The sequence below is a fragment of the Anser cygnoides genome, chromosome 13 (genome assembly GCF_040182565.1).
Source record: "Anser cygnoides isolate HZ-2024a breed goose chromosome 13, Taihu_goose_T2T_genome, whole genome shotgun sequence".
NCBI lineage: Eukaryota > Metazoa > Chordata > Aves > Anseriformes > Anatidae > Anser > Anser cygnoides.
In genome coordinates this window covers 7,047,586-7,074,673 of record NC_089885.1, presented here as the reverse complement: position 1 = coordinate 7,074,673, position 27,088 = coordinate 7,047,586, and the positions used below count along the sequence as shown (strand labels likewise).

At 42.5% G+C, this 27,088-nt stretch overlaps 1 protein-coding gene across 6 annotated transcripts in view; it reads left to right on the top strand.

Moving 5' to 3' along the window:
* Nucleotides 1–26,244, top strand: part of ENOX2 (ecto-NOX disulfide-thiol exchanger 2) — a 50,674-nt gene extending 24,430 nt beyond the window's left edge. For all 6 annotated transcript variants that reach the window (XM_067005103.1, XM_067005102.1, XM_067005101.1 and 3 more), the window contains 11 exons: nt 287–493; nt 3,069–3,302; nt 4,533–4,745; nt 6,261–6,367; nt 13,657–13,771; nt 14,661–14,842; nt 16,786–16,893; nt 17,725–17,781; nt 19,034–19,142; nt 20,601–20,686; nt 24,873–26,244. In XM_067005103.1, coding sequence (XP_066861204.1) covers nt 287–493; nt 3,069–3,302; nt 4,533–4,745; nt 6,261–6,367; nt 13,657–13,771; nt 14,661–14,842; nt 16,786–16,893; nt 17,725–17,781; nt 19,034–19,142; nt 20,601–20,686; nt 24,873–25,004 — 1,550 coding nt within the window. In that variant the 3' untranslated portion in view covers nt 25,005–26,244. The remainder of the gene's footprint in view (nt 1–286; nt 494–3,068; nt 3,303–4,532; nt 4,746–6,260; nt 6,368–13,656; nt 13,772–14,660; nt 14,843–16,785; nt 16,894–17,724; nt 17,782–19,033; nt 19,143–20,600; nt 20,687–24,872) is intronic.
* Nucleotides 26,245–27,088: the final 844 nt, after the last annotated feature.

Below are 27,088 nucleotides of genomic sequence, written 5' to 3'. Positions count from 1 at the left end.
CTGCTGCTCAAGTTTTATGATAGGAACCAATGAGCCTTAGGCAAAGCGTTTGGAGAGCTTCACACTCCTGAGGTCTGTTTGTTTGGAAACAGGGTGGTAAATGTGTTTGTTCTTGTGGAGCACCTCAGCAATGCTTGTACAACTCTTTGTTAATCAAGTCAAATACAATATTGCTAATCATACATTTGAAGGAATCCAGGAACCCTGTTAGGGCACACGGGCAAATGAATAGAAAGTGTTCTGACAAACCTAACCTGGCCTCTTTTCTTTCTGTTGCTGTTTTCAGATCTGCCCCCTCCAGCAACAAGAGAGAGGCCCCCAGGCTGTAAGACCGTGTTTGTTGGAGGACTGCCAGAAAATGGGACCGAGCAGATCATTATGGAGGTGTTTGAACAGTGTGGAGAAGTCATAGCTATTCGGAAGAGTAAGAAGAATTTCTGTCATATCCGCTTTGCTGAGGAATTCATGGTGGACAAGGCACTTTATCTTTCTGGTAGGTGTATTTCTGTCTGTTATGGCAGCTTAAAGTTCTGGGATATAGATGTAACGATGTCTTTATAATTACAATGAAAGGCTTTGTTTGTTGCCATTGGAAGATTAGTCTGATATTGTGTCAGTTCATGTCTTTTTGTGCTATTACTGCAATTCTGCTTAAATATCTGAAAACTGTGCCTGATAGGAAAGATAGCAATGCTTTGTTACCTTCGGTGCTCTGCAAAATATTGGGATGAGGTACAATCAGAGTCCATCCCCATCTTACTTGGGTAAATGTCCAGTAAATTCTATAGAGGAAGCTGAACGTTCCTTTAAAAGTTTGCAGTAGCTCTCATTTACCTGTGAATTCATAGACTCACAGACTGGCTTAGGTTGGAAGGGACCTTAACAATCAGCTAGCTCCAACCCCCCCTGCCATGGGCAGGGACACCTCCCACTAAATGAGGTTGCTCAAAGCCCCATCCAACCTGTCCTTAAATACCTCCAGGGATGGGGCATCCACAGCTTCTCTGGGCAACCTGTTCCAGTGTCTCACCACACTCATAGTGGAGAATTTCCTCCTTATATCTTTAGATTAGATATCTGCCCTCTTCTAGTTTAAAGCCATTATCCCTTGTCCTATCACTACATCCCTGACAAAGAGTCCCTCCCCAGTTTTTCTGTAGGCCCCCTTTAGGTACTGGAAGGCAGCTATAAGGTCCCCCCAGAGCCTTCTCTTCTCCAGGCTGAACAGCCCCAACTCTTTCAGCCTGTCTTCATAGGAGAGGTGCTCCAGCCCCTTCATCATCTTTGTGGCCGTCCTCTGGACTCATTCTAATACCTCAATGTCCTCCTTGTGCTGGTGGCCCCAGAGCTGAATGCAGGGCTTCATGTGGGTTCTCACAGGAGCAGAGCTGAGGGGGAGAATCCCCTCCCTTGCCCGGCTGGCCACGCTGCTTTTGATGCAGCCCAGGATACAGTTGGCTTTCTGGGCTGCAAGTGCACATTGCCAGCTCACGTTGATCTTCTTGTCAACCAACACTCCCAGGTCCTTCTCATCAGGGCAGCTCTCAATCCATTCTCCGCCCAGCCTGTATTTGGGCTTGGGGTTGCCCCAGCCCCGATGCAGGACCTTGCACTTGGCCTTGTTGAAACTCATGAGGATACTCCATTTTCTTTCTTGTTTTCATGGCCCTTCACTAGACTCTCTCCAGTATCTCCATGTCTCTCACGCACTGAGGAACCCAGAACTGGACAAAAAACTCCAGGTGTGGCCTAACCACTGCTGAACAGAGGGGAAGGATCACCTACCTCCACCTGCTGGTGATACTTTGCCTAATGCACCCCAGGACACCATTAGCCTTCTTTGTGGCAAGGGCACGTTGTTGGCTCATGTTCAGGCTGATGTCCACCGGTACCCCCAGGTCCTTTTCTTCTGGGCTGTTCCCCAGCTGGGTATCTCCCAGCATGTCCTGGTCATGAGATTCTTGTCAGCCCATTTCTCCAGCCTGTCCAGGTCCCTCTGGATGGCTGCATGGCCCTCTGGTGCATCTGCCACTCGTCTCAATTTGGTGTCGTCTGCAAACTTGCTGAGGGTGCACACTGCATCATCCAAATCATTAATGAAGATGTTAAACTGGACTGGACCCAGTACTGACCCATGGGGTACACTGCTAGTTACAGGCCTTCAGCTAGACTTTTTGCCACTGACCACTGCCCTTTGGGTCTTGCTGTTCAGCAGGTTTTTGATCCACCTTGCTGTCTGTCTAGCCCATATTTTAACAGCTTCTCTCTGAGAATCTTACGGGGGTCACTCTCCAAGATCTTACCGAAGTCCAGGAAGACAATATCCACTGCTCTCCCCTGGTTCTTCAGATTGAGGAAACTTCCTCTTGGCAGTTACCCCTACTACATGAAACCCAATACAGCCTCTTTAGCTCCAGGCATTCTCTGTTTATAGTTCTCCCTGATCAAAGTTATAGCTGTGTGCACGGTCATCAGTGTCCTCCATGCACAATTGTTGTTTTGTTTCTGGGTTTGTTCTTTGCACAAAGTCTCTCTGTAGTTAATATTTTCTTCCACACGTCCCCCCCCCCCCCCCAATGCCTTTCTTAACCACAGATGAGGGCCTTCTATCATGTCTGATGTGCATCCAGCAAAGGAGTCCTGCAAACAGTGCTGGTGAGAATTGCTCCCACACAGGAGACATGCACATCTGTTGACCTTTTCCTCCCTCTAATCAGATGCTTGTTCCAAAGATTACTTCCATCCTAGTATCTCCATTTATTACCCTCTTTGCTGTGTTTCGCTTCTCATTTCCCATCTTCCCATCCAAACTTCCAGTTTTTGCCAAAGCATGGAAGGATCCAAGGCAGTTCTGCCTTCCCCTTGAGAGCAGCTGAGCATAGTCCCACCTCCAGAGAGTCCCACTTCCAGAGTCACTCTGTGCACTAAGCTCTTCAATAAACTCTTCTGTTCAGGGACTTGCTGGCTTTGTGGGAGTCGCAGGTGGGTCCTACTGGGTTTATGGAGACTGAGATACTGCCCTGTGCAAGCCACCTGGCTTATCTGAACACTGTTGTCATCACCACCAGGCTATCGCATCAGGCTGGGCTCCAGCACTGACAAGAAGGACACTGGGCGCCTGCATGTGGATTTTGCACAGGCTCGGGATGATCTGTATGAGTGGGAATGTAAGCAGCGGATGCTGGCAAGAGAGGAGCGCCATCGTAGGAGGCTGGAAGAGGAACGCTTCCGTCCACCCTCCCCACCTCCTGTTGTCCATTACTCTGACCACGAGTGCAGCATCATTGCTGAGAAACTAAAAGGTAAGTGGTTCTGTGGGCATGCAGCTACTTGTCTGCACAGATACTGAGGTAGGGAGTTGTATTCTCCAGTGGTGTTCTTACTGAGCTGAGGTGATGGTGTAACTTTGTAACTTCCCTCGTGCTTCACATTGTATGTTAAAGTTTAGACAAAGAACAGCTGGTGATGATTACTTATAATGTTAAGGAAACAGAAAATATAGGGGGAAAAATACTGTTGAACTGTTACAGAGGTGGATTTTAAAATCTCATCACTTATATTCTGGAAGAGGTGGCATAGACCCTTTTGCGACCCTGTAACAGCTAATACAAGAATGTGTGCTACTGGATTTTTTTTTTGTTGTTTTAATATCAATACATCTCAATCAATACATCTCTTTCTCCCCATCTGCAATTGTGACAGCTGCCACATTTGTTGTGTATTTCTTTATCATCTACCCTCATCTAATTTACTGGCTCTGTGATGTTCCTGATTTTTCAGTGTTTAATATAATTTAATTAACTATATGGGCTGAAGTTTTTAATTGTTGGTCTTTACTAGAATATGAATTTTTGGCAGTGAGACAGGATGGATAATACATTTTTTTTTGCTTTCCCAAGAAAGTCCATTCAAACTGAGCCCTCAGGCTGCACACAAGCTGCTCAGTGTTGCCTGTGGCTTCCGAGTATAAACAGAAGATTCTCATAAGCCTTACTGCACCAGTGCATCTCTTGTGCGTAGCTCTCAGCTCTATGCCATGAGCTGCTCTCCCAGCATCTCTTTTTCAGAATTGTTTGTCTTTTTGTAAAAATGAATGTATATTTGAGTACAACAGTTTCTTCCAAACTTTTTTTTTGTTTATGTTAAAATGACTGGTCTAAGTCCCAAGACCTTTTATGAAGCCTAAACCCCATCTGTAGCCTGATTCTTCCAGTCAGAGAATATTCACTGTCATGAAAGAATATGTCTAAATAGTCATATGAAGTTTTCCAGTAGGTTTTTAGCAGTTGATTTTCTCCTCTTTCTTTTTGTGCCTGAAAAGACAGTTTGCTGTCAGCTTGATATTAGACTTGCATTCCTTTGTGTAGTCTTGTGTTTGGTTAATACTGTGCTTTCAAGAATCCAGATTTGCCACTATAAGTAACTTTCAAAGGTTTCAAAGAGAGTAGTTCAGTGATGTCAGGGAAAGGACCTGCAATCTATACAGGCAAACTTGTACTTTCATGGTCTAAAGATGTCTTTTCTTGCTGCAGATGACACAAAGTTCTCAGAAGCTGTACAGACCTTGCTAACCTGGATAGAGCGTGGAGAAGTGAACAGAAGGACTGCGAACAACTTCTACTCTATGATTCAGTCGGCCAACAGCCACATTCGCAGACTGGTAAATGAGAAGGCAGCTCACGAGAAGGAGATGGAAGAAGCTAAAGAGAAATTCAAACTTGCTCTCTCAGGGATTCTGGTTCAGTGTGAGTAGTATTTTTGCACTGAGTGTTGGTTGTCTGTTGTTGTAGGGAAGACACTTAATTTCTAGAGTCTGGTGAGGTCATACTGAAAAAGTTCCAGGAAAAAGAAATGGCAATCCTTTTTACTCAGCTACAGTTAGTTTATAAGCTTATGTCATTAACTTATCAGAACTTTCTTGTGGAACTTTTCTTTGATGTCAGAGTCCGCATCCTGGGGGAGGAGAGCATGAATTCCTAATTTTTTTCCTCTTTTAATTATAGTCTATTAGAAATTCTGTCATCTTTTCAACATTGCACTTCTGTGTACAGACAAGGTAAGTTCCTGGTAATGTGATGCCTCAGCGAAATGTACAGGATTTACTCACCAAAGGTAGGATGCAGTAGAGTGTTCCCAACACTCTGTTCTCAGTCACAGTGTAAGAAGTTACAGTGTAAACATGTTGCAGAGTAGAATTTTGAACTTTGGTCTTTCAAGTCCCAGTACTTTATTAAATCATGAAATCAAGTAAGAGTCATTGGGTCTGTTCCAGAATGTGATTTATAACAGTTCCTCAAACCACTCATTGCCTCTTACGCATCCCTTCTTTAAGTAAGTCTGATTATTTTAAGAGTACCTTTTCCATAACCGTACTGTCTCCTTGAGCCCCTTGGCTAGGATATGAACAGTATTAATGTTGGTTTTATATTCAGTAATTTTGGCTGTTACTTATCTGACACTTATTTTTATTTATTTTTTAATTCTGTAAAAAATATGGGCACGTGGTCCAGAAGACAATACAGTAAGCACTGCACAGTAAGTAGTAATAGCAGCATGCAACTCATCTCTATAAAACACCTAGCGGTATCTGAGACACTTTCAGATTTAATAATTAATCTAAATAGCTGAGAGATGTTTTTATTTCATCAGAGTTATGCCTCCTACAAGATTACATTTGTGGGGAAAAAAACAGCTAGGTGTGCTTTCTGCTGTTGGGTGAATTCTCATCCTAGGAGAGGCACTTCATATTTCAAAAAAAACTCTGCAAATTTTTTAGAAAAATATTTTAGAAGGAATAAACCTAAGGAAACAAAAAAGTTGATGGTTGATGGATTGGATGCAGTGCTCAGGCTGTTGCAGTGTTCTTTAGGACTGGACCCACTGGGCCAAAGAACATCCAAAGTGCTAGCTTTCACAGTTGTGAGAGGAAATGTTAGAGAGCGAATGCTACCTAGGTGTATCTGTTGCACTCACAAGCAGTGTTGCTCAGTGTGTTTGAATGTTTTTTTTTTCGGTGCAACATATGCCTTCATTTTTTCCAGTTGAGTGCAGATGAAGTTTTCCCAGTTGATCATGGCCTGGTGAAGCCCATACTTTCCTTTCCAGGCACAGAGTCCTGAGCATGGCTTCAGCACAGTAGTGTTATGACAAAAGGTTAGCCAAACCACCTGCCTGATTCCACTCTTTTACTCCTTTACTCCTTTGTTCGCCCTCTCTGGATGATATTCTGGCCTGATTTGACTGCTGATTTGATACTACAGTCGAGCAGATAGTGGCCGTGTACCATTCTGCCTCCAAACAAAAGGCTTGGGACCATTTCACGAAAGCTCAGCGTAAGAACATCAGCGTGTGGTGCAAACAAGCAGAGGTTGGTAATTTTCTATTGTGTTAGATTCTCCAGCGAGTCTCTTTCATGTCAGGATATTGATTTTATGTTTGCACAATGCTCGCATGGGTAATGACATCTTAATTCACAGTGTAAGATGGGAATTACTCAGTCGTCTCTTGTGTTGCAGGTAATAAATTTGCTCATTGTACTTGTGTTACTAGAAGCAATATATTAAGATCTGTATGCCAATTGAAGTTGTGCACAATAATAATATTAGATCTGTTTTCTACTGTTTTTAATGTTAAAGCAAGAAGTATTTCTAGAGAGATGTTAAAGAAAACAAGTATCGTCACCGAGATCAGCTTTTTTCACATTTTCTTGAAAGATTTGAGAGATTGAAATGATTGCAGCTGGACAGTCTTGAAAACCTGAGGCAACATGTTATCATATTCATATATTTATCTCATGCAGCAACACTGTTAGTGAAAAAAGGATTTGAAGATGGTGGCAAGGGTGGGGATGATGGAAGAAGGAGTGTTACTCAAACTGCTGTTCCTGCAAGAGGAAGAATAGTCTTCAGTCCCTTGTCTGATCTTATTTGATTCAGATACAACATCAGAAAAAATAAACCTAAGATAAAGAAAGATTGTCTGTTTGGAAAATGATGGTTTTGTCAGATATTTGTCCTGGAGTCTGAGATGAAATATGTGCTGCCTTCTGTCACCTGTGTAGTAGGGATGTCCCGTTGCTTGGCTGCACCTGGCAGTGGAGCACATCTTGATGCTTTGTGTCTGGCCTGAGGAAGGCTGGAGGAGATTGTTGTGCTCCTGGGAATGTGGAGGGCTTCCAAGAGGAACAGAAGAGCCCCATGGTAGGTTAGAGCTCTTCTTCCATAGAATCTCATTTTTGTGTTCCTTCCTAAGAAAGGTTAATGCTCAAAGTGGTAACAGAAGTATTGTCACATTGGGGTATGAATAGTTTTGAAAGAAAAAGCAAGAAGTTGTATTTTTCTTGCTCATTAACCTTTTTAAGTTGCATGAGGCTTGAATCGGTTTTTACTTCTGGCAGTACACAGATGTCTTCTAAGCAGCAGGAAAAAGCAAACAACAACGAAACAAAAACCTGCTATGAAAAGTACCTGCCTTTTAAAGTAACCCTGCTGTGTTTAGATAGTAATTTTTTATTCACTGTGAAAATGCTAGCAATTTAGAGATGTTGTCATTTATGTTTCAAAAATTTGGCAAAGCGTATGCTTTCTCATCTCAGCATACCCTTAAGATGATTTACAGCCCAGTTGGTTTCCAGTGTTCCCCAAAGCCGTGCTGAGAAGAATATCAGCCTGAATGGGTAAGGTGGCATACTTGGCTGAAGGACTTGAAAGGAGTTGGATGTTTAGCACTACTGTCTAAGTGTTCCCATGACAGATATGTAAATAGGTGACAGTGTCTTGTCTCCATACACAGCTGAGTAGTCAGGTTTGGGTGAGAAATCCTAGTCTGCTTGGTGGCTTTGGATTTCTTTCTTTGTTTTGGTTTCGTTGCTTGGAAAGCAAAGGCTACTGAGTGCTGGACCTCATTGTGTGACTTCTCAGAGCCCTGTGCAGTCATTAGTGGATTTATCATCTTGAGATGGGGATAGGAGAGGTAGTGGATGAAGAAGTGTTTGCCTGATGCTGCCCAATAATTCTCTGGAAGACCAGATGTTTTAACTCCCAGTTGTGGATCGGACTCAGTATTTCTAGCACAGGAGCATGTGTGTCTGTATAGATTAGGTAGAACTGAAAGTCTGGAGATGCTTCATGACACCCACCCCAGTGAAGGCTGTGGTAAAAGAGATGTGCATTCTGAACTGTTTGTTTATTCACAGTAAAAAGAACTCAAATATATAAGCAGTAAAATAGCAAAGAGGAAGGATAGCTTTTTAACCACAGCATCTTGTTCAGTTGCTCTTTCAGTGTGATGTTGAAATCCTGTTCTGCAGTATTGTGGTGTCTGTCGCAAAGGTCTCTCCTGGTGGAGCACCAAGGTAGAGAGCACATAAATTCTACTCAGATCCCAGGAGCATGCCAGTCTAGGCATGTCGCTTTCTGCAGGACACTTCTGCACCTTTCATGCACTTTGGATCTTATTGAATGTTGTAGAGCAGAACTCATACATTGATTTCTTTCAGGCATTTGAAGGCTAGGCTGTACCAAAGTCCTCTGTGTGGTAAGAGCACCCCAGTGCTATATAGTGTGTTCTGAGGGATATGGAAGGAAAGACTTCCATCGTCACTTCTTTACTGATAATGTTCAGAACAGGGAAGAAGAAATGGCACACAAATATTTTAAATGTTTTTAAAATACTCCATTTTTTGTATTCAAAAGCTACAGTATTAAATGAGTTCACTGATTATGTTAGGTAGCTACAACTCTGCAAGAACACCATACTTACCAAACATGACCTTTGATAGCTCCAGAGCTGTTCTGTAGGTTATCACCGGATCTTCATGAAGTCCTAAACCCGTCTCAGACCTGTGTGGATCTGCCTGGACGTGTTTCAGTATAAAGCAAAACAGCTTTGCTTAAACCACCTCTGAAAACGTTACTCTGTGTTTTTACTCTTAACTGTATTAAGATCACATCTTTTTTTTTTTTTTTTTAACTAAGCCTGTAATAATGAGCATCTAAAGAGAAAGCTTTTATTCTCTGAAGGATGATAATTTCTGTGAAAGACGTGATTGTTTAATCTAGGGCATGGAAATGAAAGAAGTAGATCAGTGTATACTTTCATATAGGACAGATCTTGCAGGGTTGCTTTGGTGAAATGGTACTTAATCCAGCACTCTCAGGTGCAAGTGCAAAATGCTCGTGACATACATCATCCTTATTTTCTAGTGTAAGTCAAATTTAATATTTAATAAAATGGTGAACCGTTGATATTCCAGTGTATATGTAACATTGCCAACAGAAAAAGTGCATCAAGTATCTGATTAAACCTCTCTACACATATCCCATCTGCAAATGCATAAATAAATGATAGATCTGAGATAAGAACATGATTTGTCTGCAAAGTAGAAACATGATAAAGTTTTCTGTTTGGGTTCTGTTTATTTTTGTTAGGAACATTCCTGTGACGACTTAGATATGTCTTCCACACTACTCATGCGTTGTGGGTAGTACAGAATTAGTGACACAGTATCTTCTCTGTACATTCTACTTACAAGACTATAACACCATAGAAATTGTATACTAAAGGAGAATTGTTTGGGGTTGTGGACATATCCATCACCTTGCTGCTCTTCACTCATCATCACATGGGATGTTGGAGAATAAATTATGATAATTTTCAATAAGGTCGAGCAAGGTTGTGTGGATAGAGATCAGGAAATTCGTAACAATGAGACTGATCAGTGGAAAATATCACAGCCTTTATTTGCTTGGAGGTTAAGCAGCAGCAACTGTGTAACAATTCCTTGGTTATTAAAAGGAGTGTATTAAAGAATGTAGCTTACTGTGAACAGACTAAGTTTTTGCTGGAGAGAGGCTCTTTAAAAGAAAGTGCACTTAACCAGCCTGTGTTTGAGCAATGAGATTGGACTTGATTCTTTTCCTCTGCTTGGCACCAGGGAAACCATAGTAGCACTGCTCTGTCTGGCTTTGCCCCCTCTCTTGTCTCCACCACCCATATGACAAAGATGACAGTGAATCAGAGGGAGCCCAGCAGATACCTGCCAGGATGTTAAGAGAGCTGGGCTTTTGTAACCTGGAGAAGAAGAAGCTGAAGGGCCCCCACCAGCAGCTTTCCGCTATTTAAAGTGGAATGGCCTGAAGCTGCAACAATGGGCAGTTCAGGATGGATATCAGGAGAAAGTTCTTCACCCAGAGGTGGTCGGGCACTGGGACAGGCTCCCTAGCGAAGTAAGTGGTCCCGGCACCGAGCCTGCTGGAGTTCATGAAGCATTTGGACAACGCTCTCAGACATAGGGTCTGGTTTTTGGGTGGTCCTTTGGGGACCTAGGAGCTGGACTTGATGATCCTATGGGTCCCTTTCAACTTGGATATTCTGTGATTCTATAAAGGGCCCATGAAGAAGGCAGGGATGGTCTCAAGAGGCGCACAGCATGAGGGTGAGAGGCAATGGGCACATGTCACAGCCGTTGTTGTGGCACGTTTGGTTTAAGGCCAAGTTCTCTTCCTGAAAACCAGGGCAGCTCTAGAGAAGAGCCCAAAAAGATAGTGAAATCCCCATCTTTGCAGATGAGCAAAACCCAGCTGAGTTTTGAGTAAGGTCCTGGGCAGCTTGGTCTGGGCTTGCAGGGAGCACTTCTTTGAACATGGCAGGGATTGACTTAGACACTTTGGGGGGGATTGCTTACAGCATAAATCTTCCTGTGATTCTATGTTTTTTTGATATATTGAGTTTCTTCTACAAACATCTTCTACAAACTTAGAAAACAAGTTTATTCCAAAAAAGCCAGAAGTCATCTTTCACCATAAAGATCTTTTAACATTAAATGTAAACTTGATCTAGGCAAAGTTGACAAGTTGGTGGTAACTGTTTATCCAGAAGTCATTTGTGACTGTGGGGTAGGTATGTGCAGGCCACCTTTCAGCATAGCTGCAACCTGAGAAAAATCTGAATATCTGTAGAGTTGGATAATATCCAACTTTGGTAAAAAACAAACAAACAAACAAACAAAAAAACAGGTGATTGATCCTCCACAGTGACAATTTTCCTGGGAATTTTGCATCTGTGAACCTTCCCATGAGACTGCACTTCTGAGACTTTCTTTCCCGATCCCACTTAGTCAATCCTTTCTTAGCAGATGTAAAGGAGGAGCTCATGTTTTGTTTTATACCAAAAAAGATAGTTGGAGGGTCTTGATTCAGGTTATGCCTCTTCTTTGAGCCCTAGCACTTCTGTTTTCTTTTCTGCTTGCCTGAGATTGCTTACCGTGACTGGGGTGGGAGCGCTCTCTCCATTTGGAGTGGTCTTTTGTTCCAAGGTAAGTTCTCCCAGTGCGAAGAGGCAGTGAGACCAGTGGTGAGGCCTCTTACAGAGACACTTGCTACTAGGCTCAGCTTTCTTTCCCTTATCAGGGTCTTTTCTTAAAGGAAGGTGGACCCCTAATATGCATCTTATTGCTACAGCGTTTGTTGGAATTTAATCCTGTGGTTGATAGCATCAGAGGAAAGCCTGGAGGACAGCTTGGGGAATGGGTGTGTACTGGGGAGTCACTGGGCTGGGGCCAGGGTTTTATCTTTGCTGCTCTGTCAGTGGTGATATAAGATGGCTTTGCAGGTGGGTCCTGTAGCTGAGGGTAGCTCATGAAGAAGCCATGGCAGCTTGAGACTTGGTGAAACATTACAGTGCGGTAACTGCCAGCTGCCTTCTGTCCTTGTTTTGGAAGGGCTTTGTTCAAGTATTTGTCCTCTGGTGCTTTTCCCTCCTCCATGCAGGGCTCCCCCTCAGACACAGAGCAGCCATGGCCTGCTTGGTCAGGGCACTGGTAAACCCTGGCATGTCCAAGCTAAGCTTGGCCCCTCTGTGTGTTGTGCTCTCTGCAGGCTCCTCCAGCTTCAAGGTCACTTTAGGATTTTAGCTATTGGGCAGAGTTGGTTAAAAACAACAGGAAAATTTTTCTACAATTTTCAACCCCATTTTATGCCTGGTCCCCAGGGCAGGCAGCAGGTGTTTTGGAGCTGCAGCCAGCCCTGTCCCTCATGCCTTGGTCTGCCTTGTTCTTACCCTCTTCCCATTGCAGTCTCCAAGGTATCCACACACCCAAACTGAAAGCACGCTCATTTTGCCTGTTGGCTGAGCTTGGCTGAGGTGTGTTTGGTGCTAGCAAGCAGAGTTTTTGAAAGCTTCAGGCCATTAGAGTAAAATCTGCAAAGAACTGGACATTGATTTTATTTCATAAGTAGGTCTTCTGTGTCTTTTCTCCTACAGCTGTTCCTGGGGTGTATAATCTGAGTGAAGTTTGGGTAAACTGACATCAGGTAGGGAGACTTGGCCAGCTGTGCTAACCTCTAGTGAGTATTTTTGGCACCTCTGTCTTCTTGAATACTGGCCATCACTTTCTGAATATCTCTTGTGCTGCCCTTGTGCAGGGGGGTAAGTCTGGGCTAAATATTTCCTTGTGTTGCAAACGGGGCAGTCTGTGCAGAGTTCTCTGCAGCCTGAGTAGGGGACAGAGCTGAGGGATGGGTGAGGTTGGCTGGCTCTGCTTGGACAAGGTGAAAGGCATGGAAAGGACACGTGAGCAGGAGCTGGGGTCACTCAGAGGGCAGTGTCTCAGTTCCTTTCTGATCCCTAAGGTGCAACAAGGCTGTGACAGAGGAGAGAGGATCTCAGCAACTGCAGGGGGAGCCACTGTGGTGCAGGCTGAGCCCTGGAAGTGGGCACAGATGCAAAAGGAGAGAAGCTTCAAAGCTCACCAGGGTTGATACGAGTTAGGAGGTGGCTGGGCAGTGTCTGGCCTCTATCTGTGTACTTGCAATTCCATCTTCTGTTTGGCACGATCTCCATCTCAGGTAGGTTTTGTTGTAGTAGCCATGCGGCTGTGTGGAGCAGGCACGCAGCACAGAGGAACAGAGTGAGGCAGCGCTATGGATCACAGCTATGATCACACTGCAGCAGGGCAACATAGGGGCACGGCAAGGTTCATGGTACCGGGCACCATGTAGGCCAGTGCTTAGGAACGTGCAGAGTACGTTGTATGGCAGGAGAAAGAAATGCTGGGGAGATGTGTGCTGCAACCTGACACACTGTGTATGTCAGGAGGGGACGTCATTAGTGGAGGTGCTGAGCAGGAGAGCATGGTGTAGAAGTCCAGCAGAGAAGAGGAAGGGAAGAATGGCACTGGGAGGTATGAGAGTGGCATGACAACAGGGTGTGTAGGGCAAGGGGGGACAGCACTGATGGTTCATGGTGGCAGGGAGTTCCTGATCTAGACACATGCTGTGAGCAAGAAGGCACAAGGCGAAGTGAGCCAGTGGAGGTTATGAAGTTTGGCAGCAGTAGTTGCAGAGTTGTACAGATGTCAAGCAGGGCGTGTGGGGAACAAGGTTCACCAAGAAAGAACCCTGCAGACAAGGTTAGTTGCCTGCTCTGGGGTAAAGACTAGAAGGAAGATGGAGGAATCAGTAATGCCAGTAGTGCTGACAGATTGACTCATTCTAGACATTGTTCTAGATTTAGTAGTCTGTGCCAAAAATTTCTATCATTTCCCTTTTCTTGTATCATGGAGTTGCAGTTTGCAGACTTAGATTTCAGCATTTCTTTATCCATCCAGTAGGTTCCTTATAATCTGTATTGAAAAAAACTCTGCTTTCTGAACCTTAGGAAATTCGTAACATTCATAATGATGAACTAATGGGTATTCGAAGAGAGGAGGAAATGGAAATGTCTGATGAAGAAATAGAAGATCCATCAGAGATGAAAGAAACAGAAGAATCAGGTAAAATCACTTTTTGCAGCTCATACGTAAAATACACGTCTCTTCAATGGAGTCTTCTATAAACCCCACTCAGATCTGACTGTTTACCTGCTGCTGAGGTTTAAAATTTTGCATAGTCTCTCTAATACATGTTCTGCCTTATATTAACCTCATTAAACTTTTGTGTATTCATGCAAATTCTGAAGGACAAAGAAAAGGTCATAGCACTGTGACAGTGCCAGGACTTCAGAAGAAACTGTAAGAAACCTGCTATAGACAAGTGTGGTATTGATGGATTTCAATATTTAAGCAGTGGGTTTTATAGCTATTTATGTTGGTATCAGATGCTTTACCTTAGCTATTACTGCTGTTCTTCCAAACCCCTGAAGTCTTTTTGAATTTGTTGGTAGACATCCTGTTGCAGCGAATCTTACAATTGTAGATATAAAACACATCAAATGCTCTTCCTTTTGCATTTGAAGGTTGTGTTATGAGAGAGAGTAGAGGGCTGTTTCTCCCAACCAGCTGTTAGTTTACATTCATTTGTCGTGGCTCCATTTGATGCCTGGCTTCTCATTCATTCCTTTCACGTAGATTTTGCATGATCATAATGCTTGAAATACCTGTCACTTCTTGTTTCTTGTCATATCCTACTTAACTGAGGTGAAGCAGCAAGGTAATGGCTGCAGTTATGTACATGAAATATTATAGTATTTGATATTTTCTTCTGAGGAGTTGTGCTTTGTCCAGAGCAGCTTCTTTTCTAAAGAGGCATCAGGAACAGTGGTTGGGATAAATTTATTTTGTTTATTTGGGTTTGTAACTGGTAGCTGTGAGCCACAGAGCTGTCTACACACTGTGGGGAGAGCACTTGGTGATTTCTTGTCCCCAACTCTGCCTTATTCTCCAGCACTGGTGTCACAGGTGGAAGCCCTAAAAGAAGAAAATGACAGTCTGCGCTGGCAGCTGGATGCCTACCGGAATGAGGTGGAACTGCTAAAGCAGGAGCATGGCAAAGCAAGCAGGGATGAAGACACAACCAAAGAGCAGCAGCTGAAACTTCTCCAGCAGGCTCTGCAGGGAATGCAGCAGGTGGGCCTAGGTTTTTCTATAGCTGTGGCCTTGCTAGAAAGGAAAAGGGGCTGTGGTACAGAGCATGGGCACAAAGAAAGGCATTTTGTTAATTTCAGTGGTAAATGAGAGCAACTTTCTGTCATTTCTGGTATTGCAAAAAACCAAAAATCTCAGAACAGTGATTGGATATGAGCTGATAACAGCTGCATGGAAACAATCCATAGTTATGGATTCCTTGTGTGCTGTTTACTTGACCACACTATGACTTCCGAAATACTGAGTCTGTGCCTACCTTCCTTGTAACCCTGTAAGATCCTGGTTGCAAGCATGAACAACAAAGGGGGAAACACAAAGCTTGCTTTACTACCATTTCTAAAGTTTATTGGACTTTCATTCTCACAGAAACTGTAGGACATGTGTTGTTCTTTGGTATTTTCCTTAGCTAAATATAAAGTGTTTTGGGTCCCTGTACACCTTAACAGTATTGTCTCATGTATTAAGCCAGACAGATAACCAAAACATAGAGTTCAGCTAATAGTTCAGCTAAGCACTTTATTAAAATTAGAACTTGAAGAGATATTGTGAAGGTTGTGATTGTTTACTGGATGAACCTGTGGTAGGAACTAATTGCATTGGCATTTGTAATATTGGAGGTGGCAGGAGAAGCTTTCTTTGGTCACTGTCAGCTATCCGTGTGTGAGGAAATGGCAGGAGCTGCAGGACATAATAGATTTTCCGTTGTGCAGGTGTCAGGGAGTTAAGGCTTCTCTACGTACCACTGCCAGGATAAGTAATCGTTCTGGAAGAGCACTCTGGAAGATCTACCCTGAGGAAAAAAGATTTTTGTAAATATTAGCAAATAGTGGTGTTTTGTTTTTTTTTTTTTTTGTACATGAGATAGAAAAAAATATTGAAGTATTTTTCTGAGCTTGAAAGAAAGGGTTAACTGAAATACATGTGTCTGTATCCTGGTTTGACCTTGGAAAGCTGCTAACCGTAACTTAGCCATATTAGTGTTTAATCTTCTCTCATCCTGGTGACATGATCTTGCCCATTTCTGAAAGGCCCAGTGGTGGTAGCAGTTTTCTGAGAATCATTTTCTTCTGGCTCTGATGGGGAATCAGTCATATTTTTTCCTCTGTTGCCCCTGTCAGATTCTTGGTTTGTTCACTAAGGTCTTTGTACTCATGTGCGTTCAATACAGACACATTCAAGGCTACAAGTTTGTTCTCAGAGCAGACCATTATATCCACAACCACAGCCTGGTTTTCCTTGATAGGAAAATCATTCTACTCACCTCTGAGATGCGGTTTGTGATTCACTACACCATCTTTCTTCTTAGCTTTGCTAGTCAAGGGAGTGCACAATGTGTCGTGGTATCTGCTGCAAGCATCCTGAACTGCTGGACTGATGTCGAGTGTGGGAGCACTCATCACATTTTTCTGCTATGCTGAATTGTGCAAATAATAGCACAAACTTTCTTATCTAGTATCTGTTACAGAATATTTTCTTATATTGCAAGACATCTTTGTTTTAGCATATAGGAAGAATTTAAGGTGACTTCCCGGGTCACTTGCTTCTGTGCTGCTCGTTCATATATTGTGATATGTATGGCTATAGCCAGCCATACAGTGAACCAGACTGAGGAAGAAGAAGGTCTAGCTTTAACAGGAATCAGGCCATCAGTCTAGTGCACAGCACATGCTTTATTTTGGGGACAGGAAAGGTTTCATGATGATGGAATTACTACCCCCTGTTTACAAAGTCATGCTTTTTGTGTATGCTAATAAGCAAAGAAATTGCTTGAGTATAGAAAAGATTTCTTCTTTTTGTATACCTAACCTGTTAATTGTTACGAACATGATCTGTCAGGTCTTCATGGAAGAGTGTTTATTCGGTTTATATCCTTTAAATAGTAGGGGGTGAAAGGCTATGAGCTGTGTTTAACTTTTCTCTTCCAGCATCTTTTGAAAGTACAAGATGAATACAAAAAGAGAGAAGCTGAACTAGAAAAAGTGAGAGAAGACAAACTAAAGATAGAAACATTGCTAGAAACCCTTAAGGAGCAGGTATGTAACTTGCCAGTCCTTCCTTATTCTCAGTAGTAAATGCAGTCCTTGGATTTCATGGCCTATGGCATGTGCAGGGAAGAACAGAGTGTAGGAGATGCCTAGACCTGGCTTAGAAGCAGTCTTTAGAAAGCTGGAAAAACTATCTGCTTAATTGGAGGTTGCATATTAGTAGTGAACTTGCTGATCGCTTCATATAATAGTGAGAGAATCAACAGAAACAACTATATAAACAAAAGACTAACCTTCATTTTATAGTGCACAGTGGTATTGTAGCTGAAATGTGTTTTTATGCAAACTAACTTTTAAAAGATAAGAAAAAAGTCAATTATCAAACATCAATATTAGAGAAATGTTTTGATCTGACCTTCATAAAACACGAATGAATTTAAAGTTTTTGTCAGTGTTATAATATTCTTATACTTTCTGGATTTATTCTGAACATAAATGCATACTGTTTATTCTCAGGTATGATCCATTCTGTATTTTGTTTGTGGACCCACATGTGAATCTAAGCTTTCTTGATCCTCTCTTCCATAGCATGGTCTCAATTATACGTGTACCTACAGAATAGATGAGAAACGTTACAAAGCACTTCTCATTGAGGACCACAGAGCCAAGTGCTAGGTCCTTCCTCTGAATTTCTATCTTTTGCCCCACCATTTGGTGCCATGAGCTAGGGAATATAATAAATACTTGTCTTTCCATTAATTAAAACAGAGTTTGAATACCAGTAATCTTCAGTGCAGGAGCTTTGGTGACTTTTTGTATCAAAGAACAAAAATAACAGACCATCATCAGTAATCTTTCCTTTTCTTAAACTATGTATAGCAAAGCATAGCTGATGAAGAGGACAAGGAGAGAGATGCTATTGATGGCCAAGGGAATGTAAGTCTATTTTCTGCTGCTTTAGTCAGAGTATTTTACTGAGGGAAGTAGAGACACCTCATTGTAAATTGAGCAATCATTTAGCATTTGATTTCTTCTGAAGTGTACAAGCATAGTACGTATGGACTGTCTATATATGTACAAATGAAACACATTAAACTATCCATAGCGGCTTCTGGGTGGAAGAGCAGTAGGTATTTCCAATGCTGTGGTGTGGACATGGGCTTTTGTGTGCAAGGTAATTTTTTGCACTTTTTCAACTAGTCTTCCAAAATGCCTGTTGGATTTCCAAGAGAAAGGAGGCCATGCATTTTCAGTATGACATTACTGGCTGAATTACAGTTCCTGTATGAATCTGAAGCTAGCTTTGTTTCCACAAAGTGCACACCATTACTTTCTCCTGCAGAAGCAAATTATAGCCTGCTTAGGCCAGGACTGTGCAGTTTCAGTCCTGTGTAATTCACAATTGCACTAGAGTGAGAAGCTAATCAAACCCGAGGAGCCATTTAATTCTATCTTTGTTATTGGGTCATGTCCATTTCATTTTACTAGTGACTGAAGGCTATTTCCAATTATAGCTGCCTGTATCTCTCAGACCACTGGAATTCAGGCTATAACTTAGGAATACAAGAAAGTTATGCTTTTAGTGCAAAAACCAAACATTTGCTTCATGTCTTCATAGTCTTATATTTATTTGGGGGATAATAAATTATGCGAAATTCTGTTTGATTTCAGTACCACAAACTCAAGTCAAGGACAGCCTGATCCCAAATCCTTTGCATCCAATAGGCGCTTGCTTAATCGTACTGCCACTGTTAAGGCATTTAAAAAATGAACATCTGTGTCTCAGTTAGTCACTGCAAGACTTCCTTTCTAGTCTTTTTGTTTGACTGGTTGAGGGGTTTGTTTGTTTTTGTTTTTAAGGCTCTTGCAGAGTAGACATACCAGTGAACCAGGGACAGTGAAAGTGCATGTTATGGCGTCTTACTTTACTTCATGGGCTTTAATCTAGTTTGGTAGTTCAGACACGCAGTTTCCAACAGCAAAATGAACATCACTGTGTTTTATTGGAAACATTTTGCAGAATAAACAACAGATAAAGCAATGCAGTGACTCACAGAAACAGGAAGACAAAAATACAAACTCCGTCAAGTCTTACTGAGCTGCTGTAAGAGCATGTAAGAGTGACTGCTGTGCTGTCAGTGTTTGAAATGGGTCCTCTGTGTTTTGTTTTGTTTTGTTTTTTCTGCAGGAGAGCAGTATGTCCAGAGTTTGTGCATGCAGTCAGGAGAAGGAAGGTCCAGTTGAGAAGACACTGAACAATAGTCCTGTGAAATCTGAACGAGAAGCTCTGTTAGTTGGTAAGGCCTTTTGATGGACTTGGTGACAATGTTAGAGACCTGGACTGAATGGGAGTTGCTTCAAATGGCCTCGCAGCTTCCACTGGTGACCTTTTGTTCCTTGGGTTATGCCAGTAGAGGTGGGAGTCCTCAAAGCCTTTAGTCTTGGTGATGGTCAGGGTTTCACTTGGTGCATTGCTCACACGGAAATCTTGTGCCATGCACGTTTCAGTCAAAACCACACACATGCAAAGTGGCCTTGGGTGTAGTGACAGTCCAGTTCTGCACATACAGGAATGCAACTTGCTCTTCAGAGAAGCGTCACTGGAGGTAACTTACATAGGAGGGTCTGTCTTAATTCGAACACAGCTAAATCCACTTGTGAACCCACACAGCAATGAGGCACACCAAAAGGTCAGGCATAGTGTGCCATAGAGTACAAGCAGATAAGCTCTTCTAACTTTAGAAGCCATAGCCAGAGAGGAAAAAAAGATAGAGAAAGGTGGCAGAGAGGGAAGGGATGGATTTAGGGAGATGAGAAATGTGCCAGTGTTTTCGAGTAATGCTCAGGTACAAAGGGATTGGTGAACTCTAGTTTACAGCATAGGCATATCTGCTATACTTTTTATTTCCTTTCTTCTTGCTTAGTCCAAGTGATATTGAAAAATAACCTAACACTGCATGCTACAAATTTTCAACCAAAAGCCAGTAGCTGAAAAAAATTTTGAAGCACTAATTGGGAGGAACAGAAATTCTCTTCTTGATGGGACAAGGTAGTTTCTTTCTTGTCACTCAGTCTAGTTCTCTTTGGCCATTCCTCCACATATGATTTGAGAACAACAATAAATCATTTACTGCTATTCAGATGGGTCTGTTTGTGCTAGATCATGGTCTGGTGTCTGCAGAGAAAAAAAGGGGACTTTCAGGGAAAGATCACAGGCACTAGCTTTTACTTCAGATGATGGTCAGAACTACAAGTTAGTATTTTGGATTTTACAGTTCTGCCTGTGAGCTAGAAAAGCCTGTGAGTCTCTGTGGGACAGGTTACAAACTTATGTTGCTCTGTTTAACTGAGTGCTGCAAGACTTGTGAGATGGGGCACATATATCACTGCCTGCTCTCTCCATTTGCCTTCTGTCTTTTCCTGCTCCTTGAAGTGATACATCTGGAGCACAGCTTTCCCTCTCCTTTAGCCTTGAATCCCCACATTTATGATAACCTCTTGCTGAATTTTGACAAGGATCATCATGGGGCACATTACCATTACTCAATAGGTATTGAGAGCAGTGAGGTCTGTTTTAAGTGCTAACCAATTGCATCAATTAGCTGTTGTTTCCTTTGCAGCCTCCAAACTTCACTGTATTTAAAACCAAAAATGCCTGATAAGATCCCTGTGTTCTGTGCTAGCAGTGGCAGAGAGCTGGGGTTCCTAACTAAGTCTTCTCATGAGAATGATGTTTGTGGTGTTCCTTTCTCCAGGAATAATTTCAACATTTCTTCATGTGCACCCATTTGGAGCAAGCATAGAGTACATCTGTTCCTACCTGCAGCGCCTGGACAGCAAAGTAGGTGTACCAATATCTCCATTTCCTTGAGCAAGCCTAGGCAGTACGTTTGTGTCCTGAGTGTGTAATTTCCTCCCTGGGAATGATGCTGGTTGGGGGTGAGGACTGTAAGAGCTTGTGTCTATTACCTGGAATAATTTGCTGGAAGAGGAGAAGGGTAAGGGTGAACTTTCTTCATAGCTTCTGGCTTAACCCTTACACTGCTTAATGTTAACCTAAATACGGAGCTGAAGGTGATGTTCTTATTGCTAATGTTTGCGTGTGATCCTGCTCATAAATCAAGAAAACCCTTTGACACTAAGTGTATTTTGCAACAGTGAATTCCATGTTTAAAATCTGCATCTGAAATGTATTTTTGTTTATTCTGTTTAAGTTTACTGTTAAGTTACCTTTGTTTCCCTTATCCTTACGACTTCCAAGTTAAGAGAAAATAACTTGCCCCTTTCATACTGTTTATTGTACTGCTTTGCCACTGTATATATTCTATCTAAACTGAACAGACTTAATGTCTTTGTGTCTCTGTGCAAAGTTCTTCCATATTTCTGATCATGTGGCTCTTTATCGACCCTTTTCTGTCTCTGTTTTGACAGTAGAAGTGAAGTCATTTTTAGGAGGCTGCTGTGCCTTAAACTATGAGAGCATAAGGATTGAACCACGACCCCTGGTACAGAGGTCTGTGCTAAGTGGAGGGATCAAGTTCTTGGCGCAGGGCTCGAAAAGGACAATAACAAGAAGAGCACTTGTGCATTTTCCTTAGTACAAGTAGAAGCTGCTGTTTCCTGCACTACTTATGTATATTGCTGGCTTCGGACTCCTTATCAGAGTAAATGGGGAGGGACTGACCTCCCCATTAGGGGGGTTGACCTCATGGCGGCCTGCAGTTCCCTCACGAGGGGAGTGGGGGGGCAGGCACTGAGCTCTGCTCTCTGGGGACAGCGACAGGACCCGAGGGAACGGCATGGAGCTGGGACAGGGGAGGGTCAGGCTGGGGGTTAGGGAAAGGTTCTGCACCCAGAGGTGGTCGGGCACTGGGACAGCTGCCCAGGGCAGTGGTCACGGCACTGAGCTGCTGGAGTTCAAGAAGTGTTTGGACAACGCTCTCAGACACAGGGTCTGATTTTTGGGGTGGTCCTGTGTGGGGCCAGGAGTTAGACTCTGATTCTTGCGGGTCCCTTCCTGCTCAGGATATTCTGTTACTGTGTAAAAGCTTTTGAAGGTTCAAGCAAATTGCATCTTGCTATTGTACTACACTTACGTACTTTGATTATCTTCCTTAAAGTGCTCCATGAACAGGATACTTACCATCATGGGAATCATCTCTTGTGCCTGGAACTTTCTCGGGCTGCTTTTGTTTATATCTTAGTGCTTAGTTTTCCCCATTCTAAGAAAGTGATCAGGCTCACTGGCCTGCACTTTCCCAGGCTCGCTCCATCCCTTTAATGGTATGCATAATAGTTCATCTTCTCGTGCAAGTTCTGAATTTGTCTAAGAGGCAAACAGCTACCTTTGTTTTTCTTTGGAGCTCCTAAAGGAATGCTGCCATGTATTTCATCAGGCTTCTGACATTTCCTGTTTGTGATTTAAAGTGTAGGAAAGTGCTTCACTTCATTGGAAATCTCTGCTTAGCAGAATTTCTGCTTAGCTTAGCAGAAAACTACAGTGAAAAGCGCATCCTTTAATCTCTGCAATGCTATCAGTCCTCTTTATTGTTTGCTGACGCTTGGGTAACCTGCTAACTTCAACAGGATTTTTGTGTGTGATCTCTTAAAAGAAGGTCTTCCCATCTCTTCTTCAGGTTACATCTTAATGTTCTTGCCTTCATTATTGTGAGAGCTAGGTATTAATTGTGGCTTTTGTTTTTAAAGTCTACCTGTTTTTGGCTTGAGGTTGGGCAGGGGTAGAGAGAGAGCACCTCCCCACTTCTGGGCAGCACCTATTTTTTTGAAGCTGCCAGCAGGGAATAAAGGAATATCTTTCCCCTATTCACTGCCTGTCAGTCTCACCAAGTAAGCCAGCAGGTTAGCAGACAGTGCAGAAGTTAAAATCAAGGGCACTTTGGAGCCTTGAAATAATCCCAACAGAACTTCTCCAATACTGCTGTGAGCACTGCACGTGCTGAGTAATATAGATGATGGTTCTCTTGGGGTGTCTACTATCTGCTCCATGTTTTAGGTTGAACTTCTTCTTTACCAAACCCATTGCCAGCCTGAGCTTGTGCCTTTTCTTTGTCTTAAAACTTTAAAACTGTCATTTCTACCTGATTGGAAAACAGAATGATGACAGAAGTACACCTGCCAAACACAAACCCATCTTGCAAAGCAGGTGCTCTTGATCTTTATCACGTCAAAGAGTTTTTCATGCACTTGCACACTATTGAAGCCTTAAAAGTGAATATACATTCTGCTACTTCGTTTTCTCAGTGGTAAATGGTAACCTGCCCTCTTGGAAGTAAAGAACTTTTCTGCCCAGCTGAGTCCTACCTAAAAACTGTGATTCTTGCTGACATACAATGAAAACGAGTGAATCAAAAGAACAACGTAATGCTTCTTTTAGAGGGTCAGAGTCAAACATGACTTTGAAGGATGGTAGGAGAAATGACTCAAGATTATCTACTGGAAAATCCGGTTATGCATTGTATTAGACAGCATGCAGTGGGATCAGACTTGACATTACAGAACAGTCACACGGAAACCAGTGTCAGAGGTGGAAACGAAGCAGCAACAGGAAGCATTGCTGAGGTGTGTGGTCCGTACACACCAAGCTTGAAGCACAGCCCCTGAAAACTGACAGTACTGCAGCAGTAGGACTACAAACTATGCAAACTCTAAAGGGAATTAAAACCAAAACCAGTTACTGTGGTAGATCAGCAGAACATGTGAAAAAGATGTCACATTCCCTGCAGTCTTGGAAAATACCCACATTTTCATCCAAAAATGTATCCTAATGTTTTACCTATCCAGCAGGTGGATGAGGTTATTGTGCAGAGGTAGCTCTGAACATGTGTCAGAGCAGTCCCAAACACACAAGAGAAGCAAACTTGAATTGTTATTAATACAACAAATAAATTTTTAATGGTTCTGCTGCAGTAAGAAAACAGTTGCAGGCAATTGAACATAAGGTGGACACAGCCTTTGCAGTTTTTATGTCCTGAAACTTGCAGCATCTTAGAGTTGTTTTTTTTCACTTGCTGAACTTTAATTGTATCTAATAAATGCCAGAACAGTCAAATTTATGGCCTGCTTATGTGTCATTGTGATGTGTGACTAGGCAAAGATGCTAGCAGCTAGGTGTACTGCTTCAACCCCATGAAAACACTATGGAGGCTTAAATTTGGGCTTTTATAGGAGGCAGCACTGACAAAACTCTTAAATTTGCCACGCTGGTTCTAGAGGCTTTAAGAGCTTTATGAGAAAACTGTGTAACATACCTTCCTGCCACTCGCAGCGTTAGAAACATTTAAAAAGCTTCCTCAGAAAGTGCTTCCTGAAGAAAGCTGCCAAGAGGCTCCTTGAAAGGTGGGTAGTGTCACATCCCTGGAGCTGTACCAGAGAGAGCTCTGCTCTGCTTGGGAATTGGATGGGTCGTTCTCTACCATTGGTCACTACTTGAAATAAGACAAGCTGAAATAAGACTTGCTCAAGCAAGCCTGACTACACATTTAGGTTACCTATCTGCACCAGTGTAACCTCCAGATACTAACTCCATATGAGTAGCTCCGGACCTGTTAGGGACATGATAGCTGCATTGTGCGTGAATGTTTGTGACTGTTCAGGATGAGAATCAAAAGTCTCCGTAAGTTCCCAGTGTCCCCGATTTCTGTATGCACTAGCTGAGAACTCTATTCTCAAAGCAGTGGTAGTAGTATTTACTGTTCAGTTGCATCAATGCTTGGGAGTTTTTAATCCATTATCTTGCATTCAACAGTGAAAAAAATAGGACGTTCTTTTTACCCTTTATTTATTTTTAGTATTATAGCTGCAGCCATCTCACCCCGAAGTGTGACAGTAGCACAACTCATGCCATCCCAAAGTTATCACTGTTAATATTTGGACAAGAGACCTAGGGAAATCCTAGATGTGTTTCAGCAATTAAATGTGCTTGAGTTTGAATGTAACCAGTCATTACAGGGCTTCTGTAACCAAAAGGATCTTCTTTTTTTAGTGAAGTTTTCCTTTTGTTTTCACAGATTTGCACCACCGAAGTGGAGGTTCTCATGACCAGACTTCAAACTACGTTCAAACAGGAGTTGAGTGGGGTTGGGGCCAGTTTAGAGAAAAAATGGAAGTTTTGTGGTTTTGATGGGTTGAAAACGACTTGAGCCTCAGTTGAACTGACTTAACACTGAAAACAACAGCAGGATGTGTGTGTCAAGAAAACTTAGGATGCCTCTTACCTCTGTTTATGACGATTATCTTGCACGCATGGGATAATATGTAAGTGAAATTTTAAGTCCAGAGTAGCTCTAGAAGAAACCTGAAGTGCTGGAGCTTCTTTGATCAGTTATTTTGTTAAGAAGCAAAGTGCTGTTTGATACATTTTGTGTACAAAGTTCGTCTGATATTTTTAAGCCCATTGTGTTGACCATACGTTTTGCCAATGTTGTATGCGTTTTGTGTGCCTAAATCTCTCATCCTGTACCTTCTTTTTACTGGTAGGAACAGCCATAGACTGTCCACTGAAGCACCAACAAAAAATAATTTTCTGGTTTCCAGAACCACCCAGAGGGAAAAAATGACATTTTTTTAGACATTTATATGACAAAAAAATGAGGTATGTTTAAACGGAAGACGACTTAGTTGGTTCAGAGTCTCTATGAGCCTAACAGTCAGATCTTTTTCATGCTCTTTTCTCTACTGAAGATTTAACTGTTAAGCTAATTTGAAGGCAGTGTCACTAGGAGTGTGATTATGGTGGTTTCTCTGAGGGTTTGTGCATTGCAGAACCAGTCTGTGAATAACTTTCGATGTAGGAGGTGTATTTAATTTTCTACTGATCTGGGTAGAACAAAGGGCCTACGTCAGACCTGTATTTTTCTAACAGCTTACCATCAAATTTCTCCATCCAGTTCGTTTTTGAGATTGAGCTTCAGAAAGTGCTAGAAAACAGCACAGACTTTTCTCCTCCTGAATCTTCCCCAAGGCTGTACCTCATATTCTCAGTAAACATCAGGTTCCCCAGCCCTCTACAGAAGGTTGGTTAGATATAGGGTAAAACGCTTTAAAAAAAAAAATAAATCTAAAACCAACCAACCAAACAAACCATATTCTGTCATCAGAGAGAGCTCTGGCAGTGGATGCCTCCTGGAGCTTTAGAACCTAGTGAGAGATCTGTACGTAGCTCGTTTTGGCACAGGCAGCAGAAATGGGTGGAACAAACCTTTCTGTTGGGACCAGGCTTCCCATGGGTGTTGGGGGGGAACTACCTGCTCACTTTTGTTCCTGACACTGAAGGACTGCTACACTGGAAGCATATGAAAACCCTTTTTAATAATTCTGAATATTTCTGTCACTACAGGTAAACGTTGTATTTTTAAGGAATAAACATTTTTAATGTTCAAATCTTGGCCTTGTTGCTTTCTTTTTTCTCACCCAACTTGCATTGTCTGCTATAGGAAAGGGAGCGCTCCATCACTAAAATGAAAGGTTTGAGAGAGTAGACATTGGCCCATGAACTCTTCTCAGTGACGCTGCCATGCACAAAGCATGTGTGACATTCGTGCAAGAAGACATTAAGTAAATTTTAAGAACACTCAGAAAGATAGCAGCCAGCAATTGAATAGCAGCAAACTGCTACAAAATGCTCCCTGCTTACTCTCTGGGCTTTTGTGATTTATTGAACAGTTACTGAATTCAAGGTCTGTGACCTCCTTCCCTCTTCCTCAGAGCAGATGGAGTTTGCTAATTATGTCAGTGTTTGGGGCAGACATTAAAAGAAACAATGTGTGTTTAAGGGAAGCTGAGGACACTCATGGGCTATGGCCATGTTGTGCAAGTATGGTTCTTAGAATCTTAGAATAGAATCATAAAATATACAGAGTTGGAAGGGACCCACAAGGATCACCAACTCCTGGCTCCACCCAGGGACTCCCAAAAATCAAATCATATGTTCTTTCCAACAAGGACATGAGAAACAACCTAGAAATGGCAACTGGCCATGTCACTGTGCTTCCAGAGTTGGTGGAGAGCAGCAAGAGTAGGGAGGAGGCTTTTGCTTCATTGTGTTTCTCCTTTCTGGATCACACAATTGTTTTCACTGCTTTAGGAACTGTTGTGCTTGTTTTTACTAAGACTGATGCTAACTGCGTACGGGAGGGTTGCCGTGTAACACAGTTACTGGGGGTCGCTGCATCCCTTCTCTGTCTCACTGGTGGTGCTGCTGATGTGGCAGAGCTCCAGCAGAATG